The 14,353-nt window shown below is 35.0% G+C and overlaps 1 protein-coding gene across 3 annotated transcripts in view; it reads right to left on the bottom strand.

Moving 5' to 3' along the window:
• Window positions 1-14,353, bottom strand: part of MANBA (mannosidase beta) — a 135,866-nt gene that overhangs the window by 91,299 nt on the left and 30,214 nt on the right. For all 3 annotated transcript variants that reach the window (XM_074228778.1, XM_074228779.1, XM_074228780.1), the window contains one exon: window positions 589-761. In XM_074228778.1, coding sequence (XP_074084879.1) covers window positions 589-761 — 173 coding nt within the window. The remainder of the gene's footprint in view (window positions 1-588; window positions 762-14,353) is intronic.

Below are 14,353 nucleotides of genomic sequence, written 5' to 3'. Positions count from 1 at the left end.
ACACCAAATCAATTCAAACAGATTTTTCCCAGGGACAAGGTAATTTTGACCCATGTCTTGATCTTCCGATGCTAGTCCCTCCTTTTTTGTTACCAGACTGTGCTGACTCTATACAAGTAGCACCCAAAGGAAGAGGACAAACCATTCTACCTCAGCATACAAAAGTTTGCATTTGGATCAGATGTGTCAACAAATGTTAACGGGTGAAAAAAGTAATCTTACCTTTTTTCATTTTTAAATTAAAGTTAGCACCTACTCTAGTGCCTCTAGAATAATATTCTAACACTAAAGATGCAATGTCTGTTTTGTGCCTCCTTAAGGAGGACAAGCATACTGAGTAACTTTTTCCATTTTTTCTGAGTCTAAGTGATTCTCCAATTCTGATAGTTGGGAAAAAATATATAGTTTATATAGAAGCTAAAAATGAAAGGGAAAGAAAATGTTCTCAAGAATACACAATGTGGATTAATTTTAAAAGTGTGAATTTTTAAAATGCAAAGGAGTAAAGGGAGATAAATGACTCACATAGGCTCTTGTCCTTTGAAAGTAAAAAGAAACTAGTTTTCATTCCAAGAATTAGCCTCTCACCTTGATGCTCAGAAGCAACGGGATCATTCTTTTCCCAGGATAAAATTCAATGTCATGATGCTGGTGGATTTGCAAACCTGGAATGCTCACTATTACTTGGCCATCAAATGGTTTTGAACTAACTACATCAAAATAAGCCTCTATTTTAAGATTCCACTCCTTGGTACTGCTCACTGAAATAAAAAGAGAAAAGAATGAGCATTATCTTGAGCTTCTTTTAGACAATGGGAAGGCAGAACTGTTTGTGATCCCATAGACATCCCATCAATACTTTCTTAACATGGATTAGTACAATGCCAATGCATAAGTCCAGAGGACTGATGATGAAGAATGATACCTGAGAGAAATATGATGGGCTTAGGGTACAGAATGAGACACACATTTTTTTAGACATGCCTGATATAAGAATCTGTTTGACTATGCTTATTTATTAAAAGAACTTTTCTTTCATTTTTTGATGGGGTTGAGAGGAAGAAAAAAATTTTAATCAAAAAAATAAGATGGAATTTAAAAATGGAAATACTCATAATAATTCGATTATGTAGACTTTCATCTAAGAGATGACTCCCTACATTGATGGAATCTGAAGTCTCTTAGCAGGTCATAGTTTTAAAATATATATATATATATATATATATATATATATATATAATTTTATATATATATTTATATACATATATATTATACTTATATGTATATGTGCATATGTAGGTTGGCCACCACATACCCAATTTAGCTAATCATGATCTCAAATAACAGTTCTAACAGCTTGGTTGGTTTATAGGTAGTATTGCACACTTGGGAGGCAAGAAAAAAAAAACCTGGATCTTGGTTTAAATACCGTCAGGTTTCAGCTTTGTGTATCCATCATTTTGTAGAGTATCTTGCAATTTTATTAGGGGCTTATAAAGTTTGTGTTTGAACTGACAGGGGCAGATCATCATACAAAGTGACTAAGCCAGGATTAAGGGAAAAGCCATACCACTGATGGGTTCTAGTCCTAGTCCTGCCACTTTCAAGGTTCTTGGGAGGGTAAAATGAATGCACCAGAACTTTGAAAACGACAAAACCCAATGAAAAGAATAGTAGAGAAAACAGTAAAATTCTATACTTAGTGTATTGGTTATGATATCAAATATGGCTCAAGTTTCATGGTTTATTTTCCAAATGTTTAATTTCTCAAGTGGATTCTGGAAGGATCCCCCCAAAAAAGGACATAGATATGCATAACAAGGTTCCTGTGGTCAGGTAGTGATTTGGAAGAGGGAGTCAAGAAGTAATTAACCTGGAAAGAACAAATCTTCCCTCCTCCTATGAAGGTTTTCCATGGAAACTTCAGTTAAGTTTTAGCTCAGACATGGCATTATTTTTGAAAACTTCAGAATACCCTAGGGAGTGCTGGCTACCACTTTTATCCTTTAAAAAATTAAATACAGCATTACATTTATTCACTAGGAGAACTGAAAAAAGGGAAAAAATAATCATACCACAACTTCTTAGCTTTGAGGGGAAGAGAGGATAAGGGCTGTTCAAATAGCAAACAAGGAAAACTAATTTATTGGTTTATCACTACAAAAAACCTACTTGTTTTCTTCCCTGAACAAGTAATTCACTTCAAATTGAGCTTTCTGGGAGGCAAATATTCTTTGCACAACTTTACTTTGAACTACCATTTTGAGTCAACCAATGCTGAAAATCGGTTACTCATTGAACACTCATGTTTTTTTTTTTTAGGTTTTTGCAAGGCAAATGGAGTTAAGTGGCTTGCCCAAGGCCACACAGCTAGGCAATTACTAAGTGTCTGAGACCGGATTTGAACCCAGGAACTCCTGACTCCAGGGCCGGTGCTTTATCCACTACGCCACCTAGCTGCCCCTGAACACTCAATTTCAAGAAAACTGAAGTTCTGCCTCAATTAATGGTTTTTAAACTTTTATAGATTATCAGAGCTGGAAAGATTCTAGTCACAAACAACATGTCACAATATATATTGAGTTAAGTTCCAAATTGTGACTTAGAAATTAAAAATGCAAATCTAAACAATTTAAATGAACTAAAAAGGAAATACCTATCACAACTGTGTTTAGGGAAACTTTCAGAGACCCCCAAAAAAAGGAGTAGAGAGAATCAGACAAAATGGAAAACTTAAAGACAGGAGGAAATGGGCTTTGGGGTAAGGGGGTTTAAGAATCTATTGGGGGGGGGGGGACAACTAGGTGATGCAGTGGATAGAGCACCAGCCCTGGAATCAGGAGGATCTGAGTTCAAATTTGGTATCAGAGACTTAATAATTACCTAGCTGTGTGACCATGGGCAAGCCACTTAACCAACCCCCCCCCCCCCCCCACAAAAAAAAAAAGAATCTATGTGGGTTCATTTTGTGAAGAACTCACCAGTCTGATTTAGGGAGGTAAGAAAGGCTTAGACTTTAGTTCAAAGGTTGCACAAATGGTTTACAAATTATTACAAAAAGTTATTTGAAAAAGAAGTTAGGATGAAAAAGCAGTTAGTAGTGAATCTCTTAAAGGAAACAGTAGTTTCTAAGAAAGTAATAAAGTTAAACAAAAGACATGATTGAGAGATTAACAAAGAGGACAGTCATTTTACAAAGATACAATCTGAGAAAGGAGGCAAGACATAAAGTTTTTTAAAAAAAAGGAAAAGGGAAAAGAAAAGAACCTCAAATCAACATAGACCTAGATGCATGGAGCTGGGGCCATATTGCTCCTGCAGCATGAGAAGCATATGGATCCAGCTTAGAAAAATGAAGAGAAAGAAGAAGCTGGAGCAAAAGCAGCCCACAGGAAAAAAAGAAGCCCCAGCTAGACCAACCCTTGCTCAAATATATTTCCATGGTTGGGGGAACAAGGGTGATACATAGGGAGTGACTTAGCACCAGGCTTCAAGCATTCTCCAATGTGCATACCACAGGGGTGAATCCCAAGGAGTGGCTAACACCTGCCATAAAAGTTCTTCCTGAGCATGAGCAGAGTTCATTAGAACTTGCCCCTGCACCAAAGGGCGAGACTAAAGTGGCTTAGGAAATGGAGATCACAAAAAGTCAACACAGAATGAAGAACACCGGGCCCAGAACAAAATAGTGTCCAATATGAAAACATTACAATATTTCCCTGTGCCCAGGTCCCCCTACTTCACGATAATGACACAAAGCTGAAAAGTTATTGTACTAAAATAAATGCAGTTCTCCAAGATTTATGAAATAAATCCAAGTTATTAACCATCATATGAAACAAAACCCCAAATCACTAAGTATCAGAAAAATGCAAATTAAAACAGCTCTGAAGTTCCAGCTCAGATCCATCAGACTGGCAAAAATGAACAAAAAAAAGTAACATGACAATTGTTGGGATACTCTGGGGGGGAAAAGCACATCAATGCACTGTTAGGGAAGCCCTTATGGAGAAGAACTGGGAATTATAACCAAAAAGTCACTAAATTATGCATGACCTATCTTTTGAAGTAATATCACTACAAGATTTATAATCTGAAGTAAAAAAACAAAAGGATGCACACATTCAAAAATATTTAAAGAAGAATATTTTGTTGTAGCCAAAAAAGTGGAAACTAAAGTGATATCAATCAATTAGGGAATGGCTAAACAAAATGACATATAAATATAATGGAGTATTATTGCACTCCAAGAAATGACAAAAGGAACAGTAGGAAGAACCAGAAAACTATACAAGTAAAGAAAAACAAGGTGATTTGCATAATTAACACATTGGCCAATTATGTTACAAGAAAACTACCACTTAACTCGGCTTCCCCTCTTGGCACCAAGGTGATGAAGCAGACAGTCAATGTAACTTGATAATTACAATGAAGGATTTTTGGGGGGAGAAAGAGGATTGAATGAGGAGCATGACAAACACAGAAAGGAAGAAAAGTGCATCAATGAATCATTAAAAATAAGAAAGCTGAAGAAAATACAGAAGAGGACAAAGATGAGCAGGTTAATATTGAACTAACATAAATTTGAAATATTAAAAATACTTATAACATGATGGTTGAATCAGTTTCGTACAGAGTTCCCATTTTCTGTTCTTTTCTCATTACCAGATAGGATTATAAGTGGAAATAAAATGCTGGTTTCTCACTTCTCCACAAAGAGATGGCAAACAGTATGAGCAGGATAAGATAAATACATAACTAGATATGGTCAATGGGTTGAATTGTTTTCAAAATGTTTGCTAGACAATCTCACATCACTTACCAAGGTAAGGTCAAAATGGATATATGATTTAGAAATAAAGGGTGATACCATAAACAAATTAAGGATGGATGTAATAATTTACCTATCAGACCTATGAATAAAGGATGAATTTATGAACAAACAAGAGATAGTATCATGGGATGTAAATTGGATGATTTTGGTTACATTAAATTTAAAAGGGTTTGTAAACAAAACCAAGGCAGCCAAGATTAGAGAGAAAGCAGGAAATCAGTTAAAAAAAAATGTTGCATCAAATTTGTTAGTGGCCTCATTTCTCAAATAAACAGAGAAATGAAATTTATGAGTTATTTCCCAACTGATAAATGGTTAGTTTTCAAAATAATCATACAAAAAACCCCTAAATATTAATTAAAGAAATGAATATTAAAACAACTCTGAGGTACAATCTTCCAGGTAAAAGGTGAAATGACTGAAGAAATAAAGGTTTGAACTTCTGAGCATTTTGATCAATTGCATTCTTCAGTTTTTGAAATGGACCCAAAATACAGGGGGAGACAGACTTTTAAATATTATACACAATCAAATAAAAGGGCAATTAAAAGGCAACAATACAACTTTAGATAATCTGATTTCTAATTGGATTAAAGGGTAAGGACTTTCCAAGTAGGGTCTCAAGGAGTGAACATGTGCAATTCCCTGAAATCAGAAAAAAAGGTGGCCCATTCCCTGACAAGTATCTATATACAATCATAGAAATATCAACTGATCATTATGAAGCCAACTTTCAACTTGAACTGTACAACTGTGAAAAATTCTTTTACATCAATGTTTGAATCTGACTGGGTTTCTGGTCAGTATAATCAAGGTCCTTAGTTAAGGGTCTCTAAGCAGTAGATAGAAGTGGTCCAGTTTTCCAGCTACACAGGGCTACATTCATTCAAAAATGTAATGAAGTAAGGTTTTCTCCCAATTCCTGCAATTGAATAGCTTTCTCCCAAGACAGAAGTTACACTTGCATAATTAAGGAGAAAGAGAACTGAGCTATCTCCAGAACTGAATCATAAGGGTCAATATGGTTCTCCCAGCTTCCACAATTAGCCACTTGATGTCCTAAAATTCCCTCAAATTTCAGGTTTGGAAAATCAAATTTAAGAGAGTATACTGGGGACACCTAGGTCGCATGGTGGATAGAGCACCAGCCCTGTAGTTAGGAGGACCTGAGTTCAAATCTGCTGTCAGACACAATAATTTCCTAGCTGTGTGACCTTGGGCAAGTCACCGCATTGCCTTGTAAAAATCAAAAAGAAAAAAAAGAGTAAACTAAATTGCATTAAATCTTGTTACTAGAGGATTTTAGCAGAATTATCTAAGCACCTCTACAAATGATTTGCAACCAGAGAAGCACAGCCCCCTTCAGAGTTGCCCTGAGAATGAAATCTACTCTAAAATGTCCAAAAGATTTCCAGGGACCAGATGACTACTTGAGACATCTGGGACTCAAATGGACTGATGAAATGGAACAGTAGGAGTGAGTTACTGGAATATAAGGAAATGTGATGTTAGTTAATACTAATGATCATCATTGTATTGCTTTGCCTTTTTTTATAGTATTTAGGTTTAAGTTTTCTTGGTTAACATGGTGAGTTGCCCTTCTCTCTGTAAGCCCTCTAAATTGTTTGCCCTTAAACAACTGATTAAAAATATATGAAAAACATTACAGATTTGTCTTATATCATTATTATTCATGGCCACTTTGCCATGAATTAAAAGGATTCATTCTTCACTCTTTGAGACATTCTCAACTTGGAACTATGCCCAAAGGAGCATATATAGAACTATATAGACCTTCTGACTCAACAATACCACTACTAAGTCTGATTCCTAAAGAAATAAAAACAAAAGGAATGTTTTATATGTTCAAAAATACTTATAGGGGCAGCTAGGTGATGTGGTAGATAAAGCACCGGCAGTGGAGTCAGAAGTACCTGGGTTCAAATCCTGTCTCAGACACTTAATAATTACCTAGCTGTGTGGCCTTGGGCAAGCCACTTAACCCCATTTGCCTTGCAAAAAACTAAAACAAAAACAAAAACAAAAACAACTTATAGCTCTTTTTTTTTAATGGTGGCAAAGAATTAAACATTGATGGCATACTTAGCAACTGGGGAATGGCTAAACATGTTGTAGTGCATGGCTTTGAAGTACTACTGTGCTATAAGAAACGACAAGCAAAATGATGTCAGAAAAACTTGGAAAGGCTTATATGAACTGATGCAAAGTAAAGTGAACAGAGTCAGAAGACCATTGTACACAGTACCAATAGTGAATAAATAACTGTGAATGATTTAACTATTTTCAGCAATACAATGATCCAAGAAAATTCCAAAGGACTTATGATGAAAAAATGCTATCCACCTCCAGAGAATTAATGGAGTCTAAATGAAGATTCAAGCATAGTTTTTAAACTGTTTTTCTTGTTTTTTGACCTATTCTCTTTTGCAACATGGCTAATATGGAAGCCTGCTTTGCATGACTTCACTTGTATGATCTGCTTCAACATGTTTACTTTCTCAAGGAAGGGGGACAAATGAAGGAGAGAGGAATTTGAAACTCAAAAAATATGTTTAAAACATTTTTAAAATTGTTGTCTTAATTGAGGAAAGAATTCTAAAAAATAATCAATGTTTGATAGAATCCGTTTATAGATCATGGGGGTTCCCCCTTAGGTAGCTAATTTATGGTATGCTTAATTTCTTTAGCTAATGAAAGGTTATTTAAGTATTCCCTATGCTGTTAATATAGGCAATTTATGTTTTTGTAAATAAGCATTTCTGTCAATTTATTGGCATATAATTAACTGGGTAAAATATGTCCTAATAATTGCTTTTATTTTTTCTTCAGTGGTTATGAATTCTTTTTCATTTTTTAAACTGTTAATTTTTTAATTTTTAAAAATCAAATTAGCCAATAATTTCTCTATATTTTATTAAAGGATTAAATCAAGAACCTTATTAGCCCTTATTAGTGGAGATGTTAGACATGAATCATTAGTAAGCTTTTTTTACTTTTTTTTTGCAAGGCAAATGGGGTTAAGTGGCTTGCCCAAGGCCACACAGCTAGATAATTATTGTCTAAGACTGGATTTGAACCCAGGTACTCCTGACTCCAAGGCCGGTGGTGCTTTATCCACTACACCACCTAGCTGCCTCATTAATGAGCTTTTTTATATTAACTTACTAGATACTGGGGGGCATAATGAGTCAAAGAGTACAGAAAAAGCCTGATCATATCTCAGTGGAGTTCAGGTTCTCCTAGAATTGAACCCAATATATATGAACCCAGACTCTTTTCTGAGAAAGGGCCTCAGATGGGTCATGAGATAATGTCAAAGTTCTATATTTCTGCTTTTAATCTTCTCTCTTCCTATAAGAGAGGATCTTGGAAAGAAAGCATTCAATTTGCTCTCCAACCCAATTTCTGTTTTCAAAAAGGTACTCTACTATGTTTTTACTATATGAGGTAGTATTTCATTTGGTTTTATTTGAAATATTGCAAATTTAACATGGTAGATCCAACACTGCCCTGTCTGTGTCAGTTCTCTTCTTTTTATTTAATGATTCAATAATACTTTTTCATCCATCTTTTTACTATCCCTATTTGTTCTCTCTCTCTCTCTCTCTCTCTCTCTCTCTCACACACACACACACACACACACACACACACACACGAAACTCCTTTGTCACAATGAAGCACAAGGTAAATCTGTTCATTAGAAACATCTGAAAATGTGTATCTCATTATGTACCTCTTCTATAACCTCCCTGCCAAGTTCAGTATCAGTCTTTGGAGTTGTGAGCAACTACTGTGTTTATCATAATTCATAAGTCTTTACCATTTTGCAGTCATTATATACATTGTTTTCCTGTTTCTACTAGGCCCACTCTGTAAGTCTATCAATGTTTTCCTGAATCCATCCCTTTTGTCATTTCCCACAGTACAGTAATATGACATTTACTTACTATACTTGTTCAGTTAGAAACAAATTTATGAGCATCCACCTTATTTCCAGTTCTTTGTTACAATAAATAGTGATACTATAAATATTTTTGCACATATGGGTCTATTTTCTCTGACTTTGGGACTCTTTGGGATATCAGTCTAGCAATATTCTCACTAGATCAAAGGGTATACATACATTTTAGTATAGTTTAGTATAGTGATGGGCATAGTTTGAAATACTTTTTTTCAGAATGGTTGGACAGAGGCAACTAGGTTGCTCAGTGGATAGAGTATTATTGGCCCTAGAGTCAAAAGAACCTGAGTGCAAATTCAACTTCAGTCACAAGATACTTACTAGCTGTGTGATCTTGGTTAAGTCATTTAACTCAACCACCTCGCCAAAAGGAAAAAAAAAAGAAAGGTAGAATGGTTGGAATACTATTCAATTAAAAAAATCTCTACTGACCCCAAAGGGACTACCAAATAGTCTAAATTCCTCTACCTACTATTCAGTTCTGCCTCTTTCAACTCCCAATGATTCTAAGGTCTCTTCTAATTCTACAACCAAGAATCCAGAATTTTAACTTCTCAGAGTTAGAAGGGACTTTTAAAAAAATCCTCCAATCCGGGCGACTAGGTGGCGCAGTGGATAGAGCACCGGCCCTGGAATCGGGAGTACCTGAGTTCAAATCTGGCCTCAGACACTTAATAATTACCTAGCTATGTGGCCTTGGGCAAGCCACTTAACCCCATTTGCCTTGCAAAAAAAAAAAAAAACTAAAAAAAATCCTCCAATCCTTCAGGTTAACATGTTTTACACCTTGTACTAAAATGATCTATATTCAGGTCTTACTCATCCTATAAAAGAAACAAGGATTGTACTCTACTCATAATCATATCCTTCTCATTGGTCCAAGCAGTATGTTGTGTGAGGTGTGCATGAGTGACTGTAGCATCTAATTTGAAATAAGGAAAACTTGGTTAGAATCCCATCTCAGAAACTTTATTAACAGTATTAAATTTTAATTATATAAAGTATAAAAAATATGAAGTGTATATATTAAGTAAATTACATTGGATAAACACTTAAATAAAAAAATGAAAATTACTTTTTACTCTCAGGACCTCAGTTACTAATTACTTAGCAATGGTATAAGAAAAAGCTTTGCAAAAATTATACAAATGTGAACTATGAGTAAATGGTTCAATAAATACTTGAAAAATTGAATGACTTCATTTTTTCTGTAAAGTGGATACTGGTTTTTATATTTTATTTTTTTTCCTATTACAGATTATACATATGCATGCAATCATGCAAAACACAAATGGTTTTCATTTTTACATTCAATATCTAGATAGAAATCAAGAAAAAAACTGACAAAACTCTTGCAATATCAAAGTTGTCTTCTTCAATACCACTATTAATAAATAAAAATGAAAAATGGAAGGCATATTAAAAATAAACAAAACCATGCGGGCTGTTTATCCATACAACATTCTTTGTGCAACATTCTTCTGGCATCGAAATATAAATAGGTTATGAAATCCATATAATATACAAAACCTCATAAGAGAATCTGAAAAAAATTAAAATAATTGCTTCAGTAAAGCAAAGGGATACCAAATTATCTTCCCCACTCCCCAAAAAACAATGGGGGGCAACTAGGTGGCGCAGTGGAGAGAGCACTGGCCCTGGAGTCAGGAGTATCTGAGTTCAAATCCGGCCTCAGACACCTAATAATTACCTAGCTGTGTGGCCTTGGGCAAGCCACTTAACCCCATTTGCCTTGCAAAAACCTAAAAAAAATAAAAGATAAAATAAAACAATGGCACTTCTGTACAGCAATAACAAAACCCAAAAGGGAATAATGGAAAATTCCATTAAAAATAACTAAAAAAAGTATAAATTATCTAGGAGTCAATTTAGCAAAGCACACACAATACTTTTATAAATATAACTGTGAAATTACTTAAAGAAGAAAGAATTACTTGAGTAGTAGTACTCATGACTGTAGCATGACACAAGAAGACTAGGTGATCCAGATTTTTTACAGAATGATTTCTCTACCAATCTAACCAAGAGAATACTTTATAGAACTAGACAAAATAACAAAGCTCATTTGGAGGAACAAGAAGTCTAGAATATAAAGGAAAATAATGAAAAATAAATCAAGGTTAAGGGGGTATAGAGCTTCCAAATAGAAAACTACATTTTAGAGCAACTGTCATCAAAGCTATTTTATACATATTTAAAAATTAATAAGCAAGATCAAAGAAATAGATGAGAATAGAAGCAAGTAGAAATAAATGAACACAGGTCAGTGTATGACAAAAAAAAAAGTAAATTATCTAGAAAAGAATTCCCTATTTAACAATTACTGAGAAAAGTAGAAAGCATTTTGACAGAAATTCAGTTTAGAATGATATCTTACACCATTTCTCATAATAAATTCAATTATATAACCTGAATAGCAAAGATCATGACATGTTTTAAGAAAATAAGAATTGGGGCAGCTAGGTGGCACAGTAGATAGAGCACTAGCCCTGAAGTCAAGCATACCTAAAGTTCAAATTCAGCCTCAGATACTTAATAATTGCCTAGCTGTGTGACCTTGGGCAAGTCACTTAACCTCACTGACTTAAATAAATAAAATTTTTAAAAATTAATTATCCTTTAAAAAAAATAAGAATTAGATCAGGGACCTTTCACAGCTATTTGTATAAAACAGTCACTCTCTAATTCAAGGATTTCACTACTAAGCCCATATACTCCAGAAAGGTCAATCAATCTCAATCTCTCTCTCTCTCTCTCTCTCTCTCTCTCTCTCTCTCTCTCTCTCTCTCTATCTATCTATCTATCTCATACACATACACACACACACACACACCATGTTTATGTGTATATATATACATACATATATATACACACACATAATGTGTGTGTATATACATACAGTCTCTCTAAAATATTAATTCCAACACTTTTTATAGCAGAAAAGAATTGGAAACAAAGTAGATGCCCAATGATTAGAGAATGAATAAATAAAATGCAGCACATGAATGTAAATGTACCACGAGAAATGATGAATATAACAAACACAAAAATATATGGGAAAAGCTTCTGTGAACTCATACAAAGTGAAGTAAGCAGAACCAGGAAAACAAGACAAACAAAAATTACACTGTAAATATAAACAACATTAAAACAATTTAAATCAATTCTAAATGATCAAGTGTGAGGCCAAAGGAGATCTTGGAAAGGAAACTTCCCCCCCTTCTTCAAATACTCATATGGGTAAGGAATAATTAAGATTTTTTCAATTATGTTGTTTTTTTAAAAAAAATCTTTTTATTCTTTGTTACAAGATATACTTCTCTGGGAGGGAGGGAAGGAATGAAATAGATATATTGGGAGATGCAGGTGATATATATACATATGGAGAATTTTAATAAAAATTTAATTTTTTAAAAAAGAATCAATGAAAAACAATATAGCATTAAAGATAGACATAGAGAGCTGGAAGCTGGAATTCAGAGAGACGTGAATTCAAGATCAGCTTCTGAGAGAAGTTGTGTGACCCTGTGACCATTTAGCCTTAGGAGTCTCAGGCACTTGCAAAGCATGGACCAATTTGAATTGCAAGGAATTTCTTCATTTCAAGTTCAGGATGTCAATGAAGTCATAGGTCAGAGTTTTCAAAGAAAAATCAATGAAGTACTTTGACTTGTGGTACTTACTGATGAACAGAGATACATAGGGAGAATAATGAGCACTGTAATTAAAAACCTTTACTAATTTTTTGTTTGTTTTACAAATACAGAAACAGAGCAGACGTTGCAGGGTATAGTGCCTTCAAAGTACATGAAATTCTATTAAAGACATTGGGGAAGCAAAGTGTTTTTTTCTCTGAATAATACTTCAAGTAACAAGAAAGCATCATGTTAGAATAATTACAGTCAAGCAGTAGCTATAAAATGGAAAAGGTTATGGTAAAAGGATATATATCCCATGGCCTAAATTTGCTTCTTTCTGAAGTCATGAATTTGAAGAAAGAAACACAGAAGTGGCTCCTTCTGTAGCAGCTGGAAGGCCAGAATAATAACACAAACACCCTAACAAAACACTGTGATTCCTGTCTTTTTGAAAGGGTTATTTATGAAATCATGATAACTGAGCATCACCCCCAGAAGGGTGAGCACACACAGCACTTAAAAAAAGCCTGTCTTCTAGTTTCAACCCCAGGATTCCTGGAAGATCCTAAAGCTTATTTCAGTACAGAATGTGGAATTAATCCAATAGCTGTATTTATGTAGTGGTTTATTTTTTTGCTTTTGTTTTTTATTTATTTAAGGCAATGGGGTTAAGTGGCTTGCCTAAGGCCACACAGCTAAGTAATTACTAAGTGTCTGAGGCTTTGAACTCAGGTACTCCTGACTCCAGGGCCGGTGCTCTATCTACTGTACAACCTAGCAGCCCCTATTTATAGTGTTTTAAAGTTTTCAAAGCACTTTATATAGCTCAGTCATTTGATTCTCCAACAATGCTGGGAGATAGGTATAATAATCTTCATTTTACAGATAAGAAAATGGAGCCACAGAGAAATAATTTGCCCAAAGTCACAGTAAATATGTCTAAGATAGGATTTGAATTTGTTTTCTTAATGAAATCCTGGACTGTGCAAACCACATGAACCAAATGAATATAACAGAATAACATGACATTTCTAAATGTTCTTTTATTTTACCTGATCATACATTTTCTAACAACCTTCAAATCATTGTCTGCTGGAGAAAGCCCCAAATAGTCCTTAGTGTGGCATTCAAGGTTCTCTTTCTAGTTTTCCTTCATTTTCCTAATCTCTCACACGTTCCATTTGAAGTGAAATCCTCACTTTGCTGAAAACATCTATATTTCCGACAACCCATGCTTCCATCATGCTTTCCTCTTTACCTTTATCCCCCAGTGCCTTCCCCCACCATACCACCAATTGATTCGGCCCATTTTCAAGACTCAACCCCACTGCCACTTCCTCCACAAAACCCTCTCTCGCCCACTTCAGCTCATCTCATAGCACTCGGTCCTCCTGGTTACTCATCATATTCCAATTTGCTTTATGTCTCTCTATGAAAGGTTCCCAGATTGAGTTCCTTAGGAGTGAGAACCAAGCATGCAGAAGACTTCCTTCAGCATCTTCTTCCTCTGGGCATGCTCATCCTCTTCAAATCTCTGGCTTGACTGATTTCCTCACTCTGCCTATAAAACTTGAACTTTGAATTTCATCTAGGTTAAAAAAGTAAAATCCTGGGGGTGGGTAGGTGGCATAGTGGATAGAGCACCGGCCCTGGAGTCAGGAGTACTGAGTTCAAATCTGGCCTCAGACACTTAATAAATTACCTAGCTTTGTGGCCTTGGACAAGCCACTTCACCCCATTTGCCTAGCCAAGAAAGAAGTAAAATCCTACTGACTTTACCAGCCCTCAAGTAATCATTTCAAGCTCTCTCTTCAACCTCCATCTTCTAGAAAGCAGAGTATACTCACTATTTCTATTTCTCCACTAGCCACTCACTGC

Source organism: Macrotis lagotis, chromosome 3, assembly GCF_037893015.1.
Source record: "Macrotis lagotis isolate mMagLag1 chromosome 3, bilby.v1.9.chrom.fasta, whole genome shotgun sequence".
In the NCBI taxonomy this organism is placed as follows: Eukaryota; Metazoa; Chordata; class Mammalia; order Peramelemorphia; family Peramelidae; genus Macrotis; species Macrotis lagotis.
The sequence above is the reverse complement of the archived record's forward strand: the minus strand, read 5'-3'. Positions and strand labels throughout refer to the sequence as shown.